The sequence below is a fragment of the Triticum dicoccoides genome, chromosome 2B (genome assembly GCF_002162155.2).
Source record: "Triticum dicoccoides isolate Atlit2015 ecotype Zavitan chromosome 2B, WEW_v2.0, whole genome shotgun sequence".
NCBI classification, from domain to species: Eukaryota; Viridiplantae; Streptophyta; class Magnoliopsida; order Poales; family Poaceae; genus Triticum; species Triticum dicoccoides.
The window spans coordinates 408,833,848-408,851,269 of NC_041383.1; the positions used below are offsets into that span (position 1 = coordinate 408,833,848).

At 48.9% G+C, this 17,422-nt stretch overlaps 3 protein-coding genes across 3 annotated transcripts; 2 read left to right on the plus strand and 1 right to left on the minus strand.

The window, feature by feature from the left end:
• The first annotated feature begins 3,734 nt into the window (after nucleotides 1-3,734).
• LOC119363939 (26S proteasome non-ATPase regulatory subunit 11 homolog) lies at nucleotides 3,735-6,607 on the plus strand. The gene is made up of 2 exons (XM_037629312.1): nucleotides 3,735-3,890; nucleotides 5,108-6,607. Exon 2 carries the CDS (start codon nucleotides 5,120-5,122, stop codon nucleotides 6,395-6,397), a length of 1,278 nt encoding a protein of 425 aa, XP_037485209.1. The 5' UTR covers nucleotides 3,735-3,890; nucleotides 5,108-5,119; the 3' UTR covers nucleotides 6,398-6,607.
• Nucleotides 6,608-6,891: 284 nt separating this feature from the next.
• Nucleotides 6,892-9,478, plus strand: LOC119363938 (la-related protein 6C-like). Its single transcript, XM_037629311.1, has 9 exons — nucleotides 6,892-7,442; nucleotides 7,574-7,668; nucleotides 7,763-7,834; nucleotides 7,920-7,999; nucleotides 8,105-8,186; nucleotides 8,388-8,435; nucleotides 8,533-8,601; nucleotides 8,684-8,812; nucleotides 8,913-9,478. The coding sequence occupies exons 1-9, from the start codon at nucleotides 7,004-7,006 to the stop codon at nucleotides 9,237-9,239; spliced, it is 1,341 nt and encodes a 446-aa protein (XP_037485208.1). The 5' UTR covers nucleotides 6,892-7,003; the 3' UTR covers nucleotides 9,240-9,478.
• A 154-nt stretch (nucleotides 9,479-9,632) lies between these two features.
• LOC119363937 lies at nucleotides 9,633-16,627 on the minus strand. The gene is made up of 6 exons (XM_037629310.1): nucleotides 12,057-16,627; nucleotides 11,810-11,986; nucleotides 11,560-11,742; nucleotides 11,321-11,497; nucleotides 11,132-11,248; nucleotides 9,633-11,041 (listed from the first exon to the last, which is right to left on the minus strand). Exons 1-6 carry the CDS (start codon nucleotides 16,434-16,436, stop codon nucleotides 9,866-9,868), a joined length of 6,210 nt encoding a protein of 2,069 aa, XP_037485207.1. The 5' UTR covers nucleotides 16,437-16,627; the 3' UTR covers nucleotides 9,633-9,865.
• Nucleotides 16,628-17,422: the final 795 nt, after the last annotated feature.

Genomic DNA, 17,422 nt, shown 5'->3' on the forward strand with positions numbered 1-17,422 from the left:
CGCCCACGCTTGCGGGCGGTGATCTCCTCCAGGGCCCGGCGCTGCCGGACCATCTCGTCGCGGAGGTAGTCGTCCTGTGCCCACCGCATGGCGTCCTCGTCGGAGAAGTCGCGCCGGGCTATCTCCTCGTACTCCGCGGGGAGGCCGGGCTCCGGCTTGGGCTCGACGAGGACGAAGCGGCCGGTGGGTGGAGAGGCGTTGGCGCCGATGCGGACGCCAGAGCTGCGGGTGCGCGCGCTGACCGGCGTGCCCTGGAGCTCCGGCTTGACGGGGCGGAGGCAGGGCGAGCCGCCGGACGAGGAAGAGGACCCCCCCGGTCTCCATGCGCCTCGAGGTCCAGGAGCTTCCCCGGCAGCGTGAGAAGGAAGGGGGAGCGGGGTACTCGAGGCGCGGCATGTTGCCGCCCTTGATGTACTTGAGGATGGCCTCCAACGTGCGCCCGGGCACGCCCCACCACCGACGCCGGCCGGCGGCGTTGAGCTTGCCAGAGGGCACGACGCCGTTGGTGGCCTCGAGCTGCTGGGCGTGACGGCGGCGGAAGTAAGGGTCCCAGAGCGGGCTGTCGGGGACGTACCGTGGCCCCTCCCTCACCGCACGCGGCAGGTTCGAGCGGATGCGTGCGATCTCCGCACGCCGCGCCGCGCCGGTGTGTACGCGTGGCGGGCGAGGGAGGGCGAGGGATGCGCGTTGTCCGGTCTTCACTGCGCCGCCCGTGAGGCATCAATGGTGCAGGCTGACCGGCACGGCAGCGCGCGACAGCTTTGGCATTGATTCGCCGTGGGAAACGAGGCGATGAGGACGACGAAGGGCCGAGAAGAGAGCCGTGTCGCTGACGCGGCGGGCCCGCGGCTTTTTCGTACCAAAACAGTTCGCCGGGTTCGGGCTGGGTCCGCCAGCGCTGTTTTCGGCCCAAGCCGGCGAAAATCGGGCTCCTGGGGGCGCGACTGGGCCATTTTTTCGGCGCCGGCGCGAAAAGAACGCCTGGGGAGGCCTTCCTGGGGGCGCGGCTGGAGATGCCCTAATAGACTAGCTCGTTTCGCTTCCTCTCCTTGTGATCTTCTTTGGTGTGTTCAGTTGAAGGGATGGCTTGGAATGGCACGGCTCCGACCCGCCCCTAGCCCCCGTTCTCGCGTTTAGTTGAAATTGGGACGGGCATGCACTGGTTCCCCGCGAGCGAATATTCCGCCCAGATGCGAAACCAAGTCATACCTCAGAAACGGCCGGACCACGCGAAACGGCTGCCTCCCTCGCACTCGTCCTCAGCCCACAGGTGCGCCGCCTCCCTCCCCTCCCTCCCCCTCCTCCCTTCCCCATGGATCTGGGCAGCGCCGCCGGTCCTCTCTCCCCGTCGGTCGGCGGCTGCCTCCCCCACCCCCTCCCCCCTCCTCTCCCCTCCTCCCCCACTCCATGGATCTGAGCTGCAGCGGGCCTCCCTTCCCAGCCGGCCGGCGCCAATTTGTCCCATCCCTGGCCGCCCGTTCCTCCTCTTCCCGGCCACGGCAGGGTCCTCCTCTCCATGGCGGCCGGTTCCACCCATCTATGCCGGTCGTTTCCTATCCCCATGGGCAGTTTCCTCACTTCTGGATGCCTAATAATCTCTCTTTTTCTATCATTTTGTAGCAGCTCGACGGAAGGACTCCAAGCAGCGGGTGCTCGACGGCCGGAATCGAACTGTGAAGGTAGAATAACACCCCCCCTTGTATATGCAGCTAGTGTTCATGTTTATTTGTTGTCCAGTGTATGTTTGCAATATATATGTTGATGTAAGCATCATTGGTAACTCGTAGATGGTCATGAAGATGAACAAAAGAAAAAAGATGGTTAGGGGAGCTGTTGTTTTTGTTGCACTAGCTGCAATGGCAGTAATTGTTCGGGCTATAGTAAGGAAGAGAAGACCACGGATTACCTATGGCCCAATGCATGAAAGAGATCGAATCAGATACGATTATCTAAACCAAAAAAATTGGCAAAGCGATGTCTTATGTAAAAACATGCTAAGGTTTGAAAGAGCTGCATTCTTCAATTTGTGTGCCATAATGAGGGATCGCAAGTTGCTAGAAGATAGTCCACATGTTAGCGTGGAGCAACAATTAGCGATGTTTTTGCATACAATTGGGCATAACCTTCGGAATAGAGTGGTGTCAGCCAATTTTTGTAGATCATATGGCACAACCAGCATCTATTTTAGAAAGACTCTTCATGCCATAGGCGAGCTTCGTAACGATTATATACGGCCACCATCGTTGGAGACCCCCGCAAAAATTGAAGGAAATCATCGATTTGACCCATATTTTAAGGTAATTTTAGAAACTATTCCTTAGGTATGTAGGCCATATGATATGGCATCTACTAATTGTCCCTCTATAGGATTGTATTGGAGCTATCGATGGTACATATGTGCGAGCTGGTGTTACCAAAGATGTCGAACATTCGTTTCGTGGTAGGAAGGCCTTTACAACCCAAAATGTGATGGCAGCGGTAGATTTTGATCTCCGCTTCACATATGTGTTAGCTGGTTGGGAAGGGTCAACACACGATGCGACCGTTTTAGCTGATGCATTAACGCGAGAGAGAGGCTTACAAGTACCACCAGGTAAGAAGTTGCCTTAGATAGTTATTGTCCATTTGTTATTGCCTCTAGAATACCCCCTTCTTGAATACCCACAAAGTTGATGCCCCCTTCTTGAATACCCCAATTGAATACTATCATGCCTTGGCTTCCATTTATGGGACAATGGGGGCTAAGGGGCTGGGTGCTAGGTCTGGCAATGATCTTCTTTCTATTGATATTGAAGACGAGGAGAATGGTGAGGTGAACACGTCACCAAATGTTGGTGAGTCTTCTGACCCCAAAGCACCACCCAAAAAGAAGGCTAAGGTAAAGAACATTGTTGATGATCCACTAGTTACCACTCTCAAAGATGGGTTCAAACTTGTGGCTGAAGCGCTTGCTAAGTCTAGTGGAGATGATGATGATATACCCGACGACCTTTGGGACGTAGTGTCTGTATTGCCAGATTTTGATGAAGAGCACCTAGCCCACTACTATGCCCATCTTGTGGACAACCCCAAGACAGCAAGAGCCTTCATGAAACTTACCCAAATCAACAAGTCTTTTTGGGTGAGTAGGTATGTGAAGAAGAACTTCTAAATTCAATATGGTTGTATGCTTGACAATTATGTGAACTTGTGGCTGCTTTTGAAGACTGCGTTGTGAACTTGACATATGTGGTTGTCAACCAGTGGTGAACTTGACATGTATGACTATTGCACTTTGATGCTTTTGGGAATTTCGTTTGTGAACTGTATGATTGTATGTGCACCTTGTTGAAAATTATGTTATGTGCTGTCATTCATGTGTTATAAACTTGTCAATATCAACTGTTATGTTGTTTTTAATCAAATTACAAACGAAATGCTGCCGAAATTTTAAATTTTAGGTCGTTTCATTTTTCATTACGTGCTTCCAACCAAACACTTGAACGGAACCGACCCGTTCTACTCTTTTGCTCCTACCAAACACAGGAATGGAACAGACCCGTTCCTCTGGAATGGAACCATTCCATTCCATGACAGTTGGGGATGGTCCCCCAACTGAACACACCCTTTGTATCCCAAAATGAACATCGTTACATTAAATAAAGAGCGCGGTTCAACTAAAAAAAACTTGTGAAAAGGAGAAAAATCTGAGAGCCTGGCAACCGGGACCCGTTTGGCAGGGAGACGTAGCAAACACTTCCCCCGTCCTCGACGCAAACTAGCAACCTCAAGAGAACAGACCAGCTTCTTCTCCAAGTCCAGTTCCTTCTACCCATTGGGCCGGCCGCCATTGAGAGTTTGCTTCCTCCGCTCCGTCTCATCTCTGCAGGAAATCCGCCATCGCTCGCCCGGTACTGCGGCCCCTCCCCCGTCCCTTCTTCTCCCGCCTTCCTCCCCCCATCTCCTAGATCCCGCCGTCCCAGTTAGGGTTGAGTCTTACTTCGGATTGGATAGTCCCGCCATGGCGAATTCGTGTCTTTATTTTGTAATGTCAGTAGGATCCAGTTTCTTCGATTACAGTCGTGGTCCGGTGCTTCTGTTAGCTCGCACTGCTTGATTTGGTTTGAGGACGAGATCTGGCTCCTGAGGGCTCAAACGGAGCGATTCTTAAAGGGGGATTCTCAGTTCTAGGTTGTACATCTTCATATGGATTTGTTCGTTAGCTGACGAGCCAACTCTATTCGCAAAATACCCGTGGAACCACCGAATTGAGAAAAGGGGAATCATCAATTTAATTTAACTCCTTGTTGCTTTCCATCAAGAAATCTGTCAAACGCCATTAGCAACTTCTTTTGCTCACCTGTTGGCATTTGATGAGATATAGGCTGAAGGCTTGGGGTACACCGTACAATGGTGATTTCGCCCAATTTTCTTAACTTTACTTATTATTGTATCTCACAAGTCTTTTTCTTACTGTATCTCTCAACTCTAATCAGTATGCATGTCAGCCATGACGGTGGTAGGGTTTAGACCATGCCCGCTACCAAGGTTGTCGGTACATATGTTCTAATTTTCAAGTCTGCAATGTGATGTAGCTATTCCAAAATGCATAGGAGCCGACTTACCTTCTGAAACCTTAAGCTGTTCTTTTGCATTTTAAGTGGCTCATATTAGGATCTGTACAAGTATATCTGCATCTCAAATCCTAATGTTAGGCCTAGTTGAATAACTATGTCTTGAAACTAGTTTATTGAGCCATTGTACTGGCTGAGCTCCTCTTAATACGTTCCTCTCCAGATGATTCAGTATAATGTTTGGTGTATCAACTAGATGTTTTGTTGGTTGCCAAAGATGGTGAATTTAGTGTCTGATCTTCGGTTATGTATAAGTATATCTGTTTTTCATTCTTGACTTTGGGCCTCAGTAAATAACAAGGTGCTGCAACTAGTTGCGTACCAATTGAGCCATTAAAGCTGTTTATTTGGTTTATGTTGGCCGAGCTTCTCTTCATATTTATGCCCTCCAGATGCTCGATTATTATGTGTTGTCCACTCTATTGGTTATTATTTACACTGCCTTCTTGGTCGACATGATTTATTTTTGAATAATCCATATCCTGTTGTGACAGGGTGTACTGACCATGTCTGCGATGCAATCATCGTATCTTCCTGCTACCACTGAGTCAATTGCAATGGCTCAGGAAGCTAAGGATGCTTCAGAGTCCATTTTAATCCTCTACCGTGTGCTTGAAGACCCGTCTTCTTCTTCAGATGCAGTTAGAACAAAAGAAGTTGCCATTACAAATCTGACAAACTATCTCACAAAAGAGAACAGAGCCCAGGAGCTTAGGAATCTGTTGACCCAGCTCAGGCCATTTTTCGCACTGATTCCCAAGGCAAAGACCGCAAAGATTGTACGTGGCATCATTGATGCCGTTTCCAAGATACCTGGAACATCTGATCTTCAGATCTCACTCTGCAAGGAGATGGTGGAATGGACACGTGCAGAGAAACGTACCTTCCTCAGGCAGCGTGTGGAAGCAAGACTAGCAGCCCTTCTTTTGGAAAGTCAGGAGTACACTGAAGCTCTTACCCTTCTTTCTGGTCTTATCAAGGAAGTGAGGAGGCTGGATGACAAATTGCTTCTTGTTGACATTGACCTTCTGGAGAGCAAACTCCATTTCTCTCTAAGGAACCTTCCAAAGGCCAAGGCTTCTCTGACTGCCGCAAGAACTGCAGCGAATGCCATTTATGTTCCGCCAGCGCAGCAGGGCACTATTGACCTGCAGAGTGGAATCCTTCATGCCGAAGAGAAGGATTACAAGACTGCCTACAGTTACTTCTTTGAAGCGTTTGAAGGGTTTAATGCACTGGACGACCCTAAGGCCATCTTCTGCTTGAAGTACATGCTTCTGTGCAAGATAATGGTCAACCAAGCTGATGATGTTGCAGGAGTGATCTCGTCTAAGGCAGGCCTGAAGTATGTTGGTCCTGATGTGGATGCTATGAAAGCTGTTGCGGATGCCTACTCGAAACGATCTCTGAAGTACTTTGAAACCGCTCTTGGTGACTACAAGGCCCAGCTGGAGGAGGATCCTATTGTCCACAGGCACCTCTCGTCTCTGTATGATACCCTCCTGGAGCAGAACCTGTGCAGGCTGATTGAAGCCTACTCAAGGGTGGAGATTGCGCACGTAGCAGAGATGATTGAGCTGCCAATTGAGCGTGTTGAGAAGAAGCTGTCACAGATGATCCTGGACAAGAAATTCGCAGGGACTCTGGATCAGGGTGCGGGCTGCCTCATCATCTTCGAAGACGCCAAGACGGAGGCGATATTCCCTGCTACGCTCGAAACAATTTCGAATGTGGGGAAGGTTGTCGAGAGCCTTTACATGAGGTCAGCAAAGATCATGGCTTGAGGAGATGTTTTGTTCCCCAGTTAAATCTTACAGTTGAGCTCTGCTAGAATCTCCAGGACATGAAATCCCTGCGTGTTGCCATTATTTCTTCCTTGCAAATTGTCTTGTGTTGGCTCTATAAAATGTCTAGCTCATGGACAAGAAAACACGGTTGTTTCTGCTTGATGGAAATACAGTTAGCACTTGCTGATATGAACCATTTCCGTTCTAGTGCGATGTGTAATGTTCTGTTTTTTTTTTTTTGTGTGTGTGTGTGTGTGGGTGCTGGTGCAACGTTGCAGATTCACTGCAGTAATGCAAGATTAGGTTGCTTGTTTGGTTAAAGGGGTTAGTAGCGATTGAGGTGGCAGATTAGTGGAGAGGCGCAGGTCCAAATTAGCAGGGAGATTTAGGGGCCCTAGATGTAAGCGGAGTCCCTCATTGGGGTCAAGGGTCAAGGGCTGGAGAAGACGAGACATGCGGGCGTGCAGTGCATGCGTGCGCGGGAGAAGCGGCCATGAAACGCACAGACCAACCATTCCTCCTTCCCCCACCCGCCTTTATATAAGCTCGCCGCGCCGGCCACGATCCATCCGTCATTCCTGGGTCACCACCTGACCGCCAGCCATGGCCGCCGCGAAGGAGAGCAGCCCTGACCCCGACGCCAGCGCCACCGCCACCGCGGCGCCGCCCACGCCCATGTCGGCGCCGGCGTCCTTCAAGTTCAACGTGCACGCGCCGGAGTTCGTGCCCATGTCGCCCACCGCCACGCCCATGTCCGCGCCGGCGGGCGGGTACTACTCGCCCTTCCTGCAGATGCAGCCGGCGCCCGACTGGAGCTTCCTCCATGACCACGAGCCCGTCTTCTTCATGCCCGACTTCGCGCACGCCAAGTTCGCCGCCGCCGCCGCCGCCAGCAACAGCGCCCAGGCCAAGGGCAACGGCGGCGGCTCCGCCGACGTCGCGCAGAAGATCGTCAAGCAGGTCGAGTACCAGTTCAGCGACATTAACCTGGTCGCCAACGAGTTCTTGCTCAAGATCATGAACAAGGACTCCGAAGGCTACGGTAAGCACAGGAAACAATGTTCATTCACAAGACATTGTACGTATTTCATTCTTGTGCAGCGCAGCGAAAGAGTGCTACAGTATAAAATATTCAGACTAAGCTAGACATATTATTTCTTTACATGCATACAGTTCCCTTGTCAGTCATTTCATCATGGAAGAAGATCAAGTCTCTGGGAGCAACCAACCAGATGCTGGTCAAGGCTCTCCGCACCTCCACGAAGCTTGTAATTAAGCTGCTCCTTGCAACCTATAGCCATTGTTTGTTGCAGCTACCAGATGAAGCATCCTTCTCACAGGATAATGAAATTTTGGCTGCAGATTGTGAGCGATGATGGGAAGAAAGTTCGGCGCAGGCAGCCCTTCACCGAGAAGCACAAAGAAGAACTTCAGGTCACTGACTTGCAAAGACTCCATCTCATCTCTAGTCTGCCCACCCACCCACAACTGAACCACCACCTTTTTTTTGTCTGCGCAGTCTCGGATGATCATAGCGGAGAATTTGCCAGAGGACTCATCAAGAAACAGCCTCGAGAAGGTCTTCAGTGTCGTTGGAAGGTCAGATAAGGCAATTAATTCCCCGCAGTTTGCAAATTGTCGCCAAATAAATCGTATGTAGGAACTGATGTCGTCCATTAACGATGTAACTGGCATGCCAACCAGTGTGAAGAACATCAAGATATGCCACCCCCAAGAGCCTAGCTCAGCCAGGGCTTCCAAGTCAGACACACTTGTGAGTAACAAGGTATTTATTTCACCTTTTCAACTCAACTCAACTCTTAGTGCACCACCAGAGGATCTATATGTGTCACAATCATCATACCATCTGAGGCTCATTGTGTAGATTGACAAGTTTGATGTTTGCCTAGATCAGGTCCAGAACAGTAAACATTTTTTTTCCAGCAAAATTATGTTGTAACTATTTTACCTTGTGCTCTTGTGGAAGATGCATGCTTTAGTCGAATATGAGACCTCACAGCAAGCTGAGAAAGCAGTGAGTATTTACCACCACAGTACTGGTCATTTTTTCAGGTCATTGGCTCTTCATGTAGTTAGACTGATGGGTGCACCTTCAAAATAATTCCTGACAGGTAGAGAAGCTAAACGATGAGCGGAACTGGAGGAAAGGCCTCCGTGTGCGCACAGTACTCAGGCGCTCTGTAAGAACCCTCTTCTTACAAATCAGTATTGATCTTCAGCTACTCATATCTGTTTTACTGCAACTCCATGATTTTGTCACAGCCCAAGTCAGTAATGAGGCTCAAGAGGCCTGATTTCGACCACTACGCTGGTTCCGATGACGAATCGCCACACTCACAGGTGTCATCCGACTCCCCAACTTCAGAAGCTATCCATTCACCTGAAGCTCATGTAAGCACATCACTGGCTACAGTTCCAATGCCGATTTCCATTCAGTTGGACAGGCAGTTGTTCCAGGTTTCTTGTCTCATGCAAACTGCCAATTTCACAGCCAGAGGATCACCAGAGTGGGGCCAAGAAAGGGTGGGCAAGAGGGCGAGGGAAGCTCCATATCGTGGCACCGCACAGCCCGCAGTCTGCTCCCGCAGGCGCAGTCGGCCACTTTGACCCATCGAGCCCTCGCCAGGCGTCCCAGAAATGCCCATTGAGCCCCAGGCAGGTTTCTCAGAAGTGCCCATTCAGCCCCAGGCAGCCTCCCCAGGGCCCGAGGATGCCCGACGGGACACGTGGGTTCACAATGGGCCGGGGGAAGCCAGCGGCATCATCCGTGGCAGCCCGGACGGTTGCTGCTCCTCCTCCGGCTCCTGTTCTTGTCTAGTTCAGTTCCTGCAGGTTAACTGCTACCTATAGTGTATTTCTGAGCAATGAACTCTGTATCTCTATGGATACAAGTGGTTGACGAGCCTTTTTTTCTTACCTTCCTTTTTTAAGACCCTATAAATAAAACTGGCTGGGTGTTGCCGTATTTAAATGCAAGGTTGTAATTCTTTTTACTGTTTCACGGAAAGTATGAGATCTTTTTAAAGTAACAGCTGAAAGAATGCTTGGTGATGAGTATTTGCCTTGGTTTCATCGTTGCAAGCTATAACAGAGCTACAAGTTACTTATAAGTAATACCCAGAATTTTATGAGAAACTAACTTTGCACCAAAAACTACCAGCCAATTCGTCTTCTCAACTGGATCAATTTAGGCAGGTTAAAATTCAGTCACTACACATGAACTTCTGGAGGCTTATTTTATTTAGATTGCAACTCTCACCTTCATTCAGGAAAGCAAAAAAATTAAATAAACTTCACCCCAGAGAAAAGGTGCGTACCGACCTTCATGAGAGTCAACACAAACGAAGCAAACTAGCGTGCATTGGTGTTTGATCTCGCAAAGGAAGTACAGTTCTACATGAAATTTTATGCTAACCTATCATTTAGCATGGAGCTAATTAAAGGTCAATGCCTTTTTGATCTGGAAATAACCTCACCAACATGATCCATGTTCATCACTTGTCTCTGCATGCTAGCAATCTGTGCCTTCAGTATTCTGATCTCCATCTCCATCCTAGTTTTCTCAGCAATGCGAGCATTTTGCACATCTTCTAAAATATTAAGTGCATATTGCTCTTGTCTCCATCGAGGCGTCTCTTCTGGTGGACCTGTCACCAACTCCAGTGCACCATCTCTTCCACAAACCCTCCCATTGTCATGCAATGGAACTTTGATATCCTTGCTGACTGAAACTGGTTCCAGAGCTCCATGTCGAGAATAATACCCAGCATTGTTTACATGTGTACTCTTTGATGGATCAGAACGAATTCTTTCCTGATATACTGTGATGTCTTTCAGATAGACAGATATACTGCCACTATGTATTCTCCTGACCTCTTCAGTACTTGGTCGGCCAAATTTACTGGGCTGGCAACCTGTGTTTACTGGATCAGAAACATGCTTCCCATAGTTTCTTATCGATTCTTCAGCCCCTTTGTTATTATTCTCACCCCGGTGATCCATACCTGAAGGAGCAACTGAGGCACTCTCTGTGTAGGTCTGCTCTTGTTCAGACGCTTCATCATTCTCTAAAATTTCTTGTTTCACTTCGATCTCATGTTCAGACTCTGATTGAAGAGCCCCCTTGGACTCTTTTCTTGCAGCTTGATTCCATCCAGAGTCTTCAACATCTGATTTATTGTGGTCTCCCAATGGCACACATTTCTGCTGGTTTTGGGAAGAAACTTTATCTTCTGCCATATTAACAGCTTGTGTACAAAGAGCATCATTATTCATTTGCATTGTCCCATCAGGTTTCGCTTCACCACATTCAGGTGCATCTGTGTTAACCAACATTCTCCCTGTGTTCTCATCTGTTGTTCTCTCATCCTGCTTCTCCAGCACCGCCGGTTCCTGTGGATCTGATTTATTGTGGTCTCCCAATGGCACACATTTCTGCTGGTTTTGCAAAGAAATTTTATCCTCGGCCATATTAACAGCTTGTGTACAAAGAACATTATTCATTTTCAAGGTCCCATCAGGTTTCGCTTCACCACATTCAGGAGCATCTGTGTCAACCAACATTCTCCCTGTGTTCTCATCTGCTGTTCCCTCGTCCTGCTTCTCCAGCACCGCCGGTTCCTGTGGACAATATCCATCAGATTCTACTAGTATGTGTATATAGAGAGACCCACACGCAAGGGGTGGGGTTAGGGATCAAAGCTCCATTACTTTCTCCATGCATAAATCCCACTGGTTCCGTGTTCCCACATCACCACTATCATTGGCGCTCATGTCTTCCAAGATCCTCCCATCTCCAACACCATTGTCCTGTTTGTCCTGCCTTGCCTGCAAATGGAAAACAGCCTTGTCAGATTGAATCATAGTTAACTCAGATGGCTATTCTAAAGTTGTACTTGCCTCCTCAATGCCGCAGGCTTCCATATTTTGTATTCCTTCAACACAATTAGCCTTGTTAACATCCACGATAGCCACAGTGGTATCTGCTCCACCACCACCAAGTGTATCGACCAGTACCAAGGGTCTTGCATTTCCTTCTGTGATTATACACCCCAATTCTTTTTCCGATGCTTGTTCCTGTAAAAGAGTATGATCAGATTCCACCAATCAAAGAAACATTATATTGTCAGTAGACTCACTTCCTTAATGTCCAAATGCTCCTGATTCTGTATTCCTTTGGTAGACAGGACCTCATTAATTTTGGTCTCAGGTGAATCAGCTTGAAATTCACAGCACCCAAGCGTAATGACATCTCCTAACATTGCCATTTTCTTGTTCTCGATTGTAGGTCCTAAATCTTGTCTTTCCTCAGTTGTTTGTTGCTACAAAAGATCAACTATCAGGACTCAGAAAAGATATTTCAGATGGAGATTCTGCAAGTGCACTCACCTTGTCCAAGTCCAAAGCCTCCTGGTTCTGAATTTCGATTGTAGACCAAGTTTCATCAACCTCCATAAGAACCAAATCATTAGATCCATCTCCTACCATATGGCTGTCTTCCAATATTTGTGTCTCCTTATTTGTGAATATTATTCCACACTCATCTATCTGTTTAATAGACACTTCCTGCAAAAGAGAACAATCATATTAACTACTCTACCAGTTAATACAGTAAAAGATTTACAAGCATACTCACCTCATGCATGTCCAAAGTTCTGTGGTCATCTACTCCTTGAATCTCCATAGCAGCTCCAACAGACAATGATTCCCTCTCATTTATCAACCCAACATCCTGAAGGCAGTGCTTCTCCGTCATGCCTTCAACAGGAACTTCCTTCTGCCCTTCTTTTGACTGTATGATGGCTGGGCTACATAACAAACTATTGATTGAATTCTTTAAAGATTCCACTGTATCGTTGTCAAATTCTTTCTCCTGTTCCTGAGTGATTTCTTTGGGATTTTCCTCAACACCTATCCTTGTGAGTGTTTTGCTTTGTCCATCCACCTGCTCCACTATTTCTTCAATGTAGTTGTACATATATCCTGCTGTCAGTGCTTCCCCTTGTCGTTCTTCTGCCTGTTTAACCCCAAGAGCATCCTTAGTATTCTCCTCGGTATCTTTCGCCCTTAACACCTTGCGTCCCACCCCTTCTTCTCGTTTCACTTGGTAAACCTCTTTGGACCCATCGACTTCTTTCTCTGGTAAATCCAAGCCACCTGCATTGGGCTTTTGCTTGGCATCTTTCTCAATTGGTGCCTCATCGTTTATGTTCGCGTGCTTTCCTTGTGGAACTTCCCCATTATCTTCTTCAATATCTTTCTTGGCCTGCTTTGCATCTTTCTCAATTGGTGCCTCATTGTTTATGTTCGCGCGCTTTCCTTGTGGAACTTCCGCATAATCTTCTTCAATATCTTTCTTGGCCAAGCACCCGGCTTCGTCCCTTGCTGGAAGGTCTATTTGCAGGATGCTGTCGGGCCTATCATTGCCCCTCATGGTCCCATTGGCTTGTTCTACTTCCGCATTCACTTCGGGTACTGCCTTGACCTTACCATCAGTGCTTTCCTCCATTGGCCCATGAGTGCCATCAATCCCTATACTTCTCAATTCAGAATTTTCTTCAAACTTCTTGTCTGCAACTCCCTTAATCAAAACCTTCGTATGTTTGGTTTCTGCATGCTCTACGTCAAAAACTTCCTGAAGCTTACCATCAGTATCTTCCTCCATTGGCTTATGAGCTCCTTTCATTTTTGCACTTTGTATATCAAACTTCTCATCTGCATCTTCCTTCATCAAATTCTTTACCTCTTCCATTTCTGCATGTGTTATACCAGGAAACTCTGCTAGCTTATCATCATCATTGTTCTCTATGAGCTCCCTAGCCTTTTCCGCTTCTGCATGTGCACCTTCAAGAACATCTCCAGGCTCCTCAACAGTATCTCTCCCTGTTAATCTCTTACCATCATCCATATCTGCATGCCCTGCTTCTGTAGCTTCCTCAGGTTTCTCAGTATCAAACTGTGCACGCATCTCTGCCTCTGCAATGTCTACATCCTCTACTTCAGCAACTTCGTTGTGCCCTTCATTTGAACCTCCATTTGCCATAGTATTAATTTGTACATGTTCTGCATCCTCTACTTCTGCAACTTTCTTGTGCACATCTTCAGCGTCTTTCTGTGTTAGATTCAGAGCTTTATCCACATCTGCACTCCCTTCTTCAGGAACACCTAAAAGAACTGCAGCCATATTAATGTCAGTGACCACTGCCTCCACTGTTTGAGGAACATTTTCGTGTTCACCCTCATTGTCTTTTTCCATAAGAGAAATGTCTTCTCCACATTCTACAATGTCAACTGGAGGAGCTTCCTGAGGCTTCTGCTCGCTATCTTTCATAGCCATCTGATCGCTTTCTCCTCCAGTCTCTTCTTTACAGGAAATCTCCCTCTCCTCATCGGCGACAAAACCTAAAGCGGTTTCTTCATCATTTGTTGTCACTCCAGCAGCAGCACAAGTATCCTCCATTATGCATGACATTTCAACACATTCACCAACATCATTTGCCTGCTGAACTAGAAGAATTTCCTCAGGCAAAGCCACTGTCTCCTGAGGATTGTTCGTAACACCTGCATAGGCTCCTTGTTTGCTCCCTGACAAGACTCCAATAGAATGACTTGTTCCCTCCCCAACCCTTTCAACTCCTTCTGAAACTACGGTACCTTCAATAGCCACCGCTACATTACCCTTTTCTTCTATGTCTTTCGTGACAAGAGCAACGACTTCTTCGGGTTTATTTGACATACCACGAGACTCGTCAACTGCAAGTTTGGCTTTCTTCTCCAACTCCTGAGTAACAATGGTGCCTTCTTCTGGTCTACCTGTAGCATCAAGACACTTATCTTCAAGAAGATTAACTATTTTTTCCTCCATCATCACAGCATCGCCTCCTTCAGGTGCACTGGAGAAATTTGTGGGCTTATCAACTGTGATAGCTTCCTCTATGACATCCTCGCTGAAATCAACATCAGTCAAGAGATCACTGTATTCTTCTCTCTCCATAGATACTGCAGGTTTAACCTCCTCAGGCATATTAGGGACAGCAGGAGGTTCCTCTCTGATCAGCTCACTGGTATTTTTCAAACTCTGGTCACTCCATTCATCCTTGGCATCTTCATTGAATGTAGAGATTTCAGTTGACACCACTGTCTCGTCAAAATATGGCTCATTCACTAAATGATCTACATCACCTGCCATAGAGCCCTTCAAATACACACCTTTGTACTTTGTCCCTACCAGAGACTTAGCCATGAAGTTTCCATCATCTCCCCTACCCAGATTCATATCCCTATCCTTCCTCAGGTTTACAGTAGGAGTTGGCACCTGCTTCCTTGGCACAAGAAGTACAATATCATCTCTAGTCCCAGCACTAGCTGACAGGGACTTGTCTGATCCAGCAACAGATTTTGGCGAGGATCCCCTTTTGCAGCTGCCACCACTCGTTCCACTGCTCCCATTCCTTCCGGCTGCAAGCCAATCCGACAGCTTCGCATCATACAACTCCTCAAGTTTTCGCTTTTTATCATTATTAGGGGAGACTCGAGCCTTCTTCATTTTCCGCTCCCTTTCTGCCTCGGCTTCCATGGCTGCCCGTGTCTTCTTCACCTTACGCTTGGAAAGCTTCCCTTCCACAGAAATGCTTCCTGCCCCAACATCAAGGTCAGGTGGCAATGGCTGCGTCCACCACTCTGCATACCGAGCCGTGACTCCTGGTTCAGAGCAAGGGGTAAAGATGGCTACGTTCTTCCCCTCCAAATCGTAGGTCTCCCATGCAACCCCCCAATCCTCATTTGCTCGGCGAACATCCCCAGGCACATCTTGGTCTAGTCCAAACTGCATCGCAACGCGGTGTGGGAGGTACTGCTCAATGCAATCCATCCCCACTAGCTCACAAGCATGCAGGCAATGCGCGAGTGAAATCAATTCCTCATCTTCGTTTATATCACTGCCACGAACCCACCCGCTATGATCCTTGCATGCTTGCTCCGAACTGGTATAGGGCCGCCATAAAAAGTTCCTCCCCGAATTGAGGACCTCGCGGATCATCATTGGATTCATCTTCTTGCTCACATCATGCCAGCTAGCAGCCCTTGGTTCGCCATCCTTGATGAGGTTGGGCTTTCCATCCCAGAGTACAGGGAACCGCTCCCACATCCATAACTGAAGGATGTAGAGGGGCGCATGTACTGACAAGGGAGACAGCAACTCTGCATTGCCGCCTGTTGCGCCTGCGGCCACCAAGTAAGTCTTCATCTCACGCAGGTCCCGGTACAGGGACGCGAGCACGGCTGGCCCAATGGCGACGTGGTCACCGCGCGCCATGCGGACAGCAAGCGGGAAGAGGGACTGGCGCATGGTGGACTCCGGGTGGCCTGGGAGCACGAAGCGCGTGAGCCAGAGCGCAAGGAAGGCGGCGTGCTCGATGACGGCGTCCATGTCCGTGTCCGTGAGGAAGTGCTTCATCCAGGCGGCGTGGTGCGCCTTCTTGCAGGCGCTCCGGTTGAAGTCGAGGCGCACCCCGTTGAGCGCCGCCTCGTCCGGGCGCCACTGGTGCGGCAGCGGCGCGGGCACGGGGGAGCCGTCGGCGGGGAAGCCCCCAAGCACGGCGACGTCCTCGAGCGTGATGGTGGCCTCGCCCCAGGGGAAGACGAAGGTGCTGGTGGAGGGGGACCAGAAGGAGGCGAGGTGGAGCACGGCGGAGGCGTCCCTCTTGATCCTGTAGGTGGAGGCGAGGACGGCGTCAAAGATCCCAAGTTCCCGCCAGAGGCGCTCGTGGATCGGGCGTAGCTTGGCGACCCAGAGCTCCCAGTGGCGCGGGGCGCCGAGCCAGCCCCTGAAGGCGACGCGGAACTCGGCGGCGGTGGCGGCGGAGGGAGGGGGAGGCGGGCGGAAAGGGGGCGGGCCAGGGGCACGGTCGATAGGGAGGAGGACGTGGGCCAGGCGGCGCTGAGGAGCGCCACCGTCCGAGTGCATGTCCATGGGGAGCTCCTGGACAAGAAGGAGCTCGTCGTCGGAGGAGGACATGGTGACGGCGACGGCGACGGCGATGCCGGTGGCGTCTCTTGGAAGAAGATTGGTGGGTTTAGTGTGGGGGGTTAGATCAGTGGATGAACAATGGACAGATCAGAGGATGCATCTTCGTCTTGAATGACCCAATTCCTCTCCCCTCACGGGCTGACAGCCAGTCTTCTGCCCCCGCTTGGGTCATTGGTAATGGTGCCATCCGAGGCACTTTCAATTCTGCTTTAATCTGTCAAAAGGAATCTTCTTTTTTCATGAGAGGCGATCTTATCATTTATTTATTTCCTTCTGTTTTGCAGACGCAAATGCATAGTTATTTGTCCCTGCACTAATGCAATGCTTTTCATGTGTGCCTTTTCCATACAATTATGTTTTTCATAATCTTCCATTCTTTGAACTATTTTTTTTCAAACGCGTATTTTAAATTTATAAATTTTTCCTCTAACGTTACATTGACAACGTGTTTGGCAATATTTGGGAAGGGGACTGGGAGTTTAGTGTAGGGAGTTCTATTAAGATTAGACATGAGATGAGTCGTTTTATTACCAATCCACTTTTTCGCACATGATAGGAATTATGTGTGAGAATTTATATTCCCTTGTTTGGTTCATGGAAATTGACGAGGGACCAGACCAGAGAAGTGAACATAAGTTATTATGAAGGGTTAAGATTAGTGGCGGCTAGGGTTACACCTTCCCTCCAAACAACTCCAGCGAGCGCGTGGATTCGTCTCTCCTCTGTCTGCCGCTCCGGTGGCTGGCGGCGGGAAGGAGAATTCCAGTGCCTCAACTCCGGCTAGCAGTTTAGGTTAGGGTTTTTAGTCCTTGCAGGGGCAGCGTTCAGGCGGATGGCGGCGCTTCTTCTTCGAGTTGGTCTTCCGGGCTCCGATCTACTGCTACTTGCGAGCTGCGTTGGGATTTCCCCGAAGAGGAGGGGATGATGTAGTACAGTAGAGATAAGTATTTCACTCAGTTAAGAATCAAGGTTAT

Coding starts and splice junctions, on each gene's coding strand:
- LOC119363939 (XM_037629312.1), top strand. CDS start 5,120: ATGTCTGCGATGCAATCATCGTATCTTCCTGCTACCACTGAGTCAATT.
- LOC119363938 (XM_037629311.1), top strand. CDS start 7,004: ATGGCCGCCGCGAAGGAGAGCAGCCCTGACCCCGACGCCAGCGCCACC. Junction 7,835..7,919: donor AGCACAAAGAAGAACTTCAG/GTCACTGACTTG, acceptor TTGTCTGCGCAG/TCTCGGATGATCATAGCGGA. Junction 8,187..8,387: donor ACACACTTGTGAGTAACAAG/GTATTTATTTCA, acceptor CTCTTGTGGAAG/ATGCATGCTTTAGTCGAATA.
- LOC119363937 (XM_037629310.1), bottom strand. CDS start 16,436: ATGTCCTCCTCCGACGACGAGCTCCTTCTTGTCCAGGAGCTCCCCATG. Junction 11,987..12,056: donor GAACTTTGGACATGCATGAG/GTGAGTATGCTT, acceptor TCTCTTTTGCAG/GAAGTGTCTATTAAACAGAT. Junction 11,249..11,320: donor AAGCCTGCGGCATTGAGGAG/GCAAGTACAACT, acceptor TTCCATTTGCAG/GCAAGGCAGGACAAACAGGA.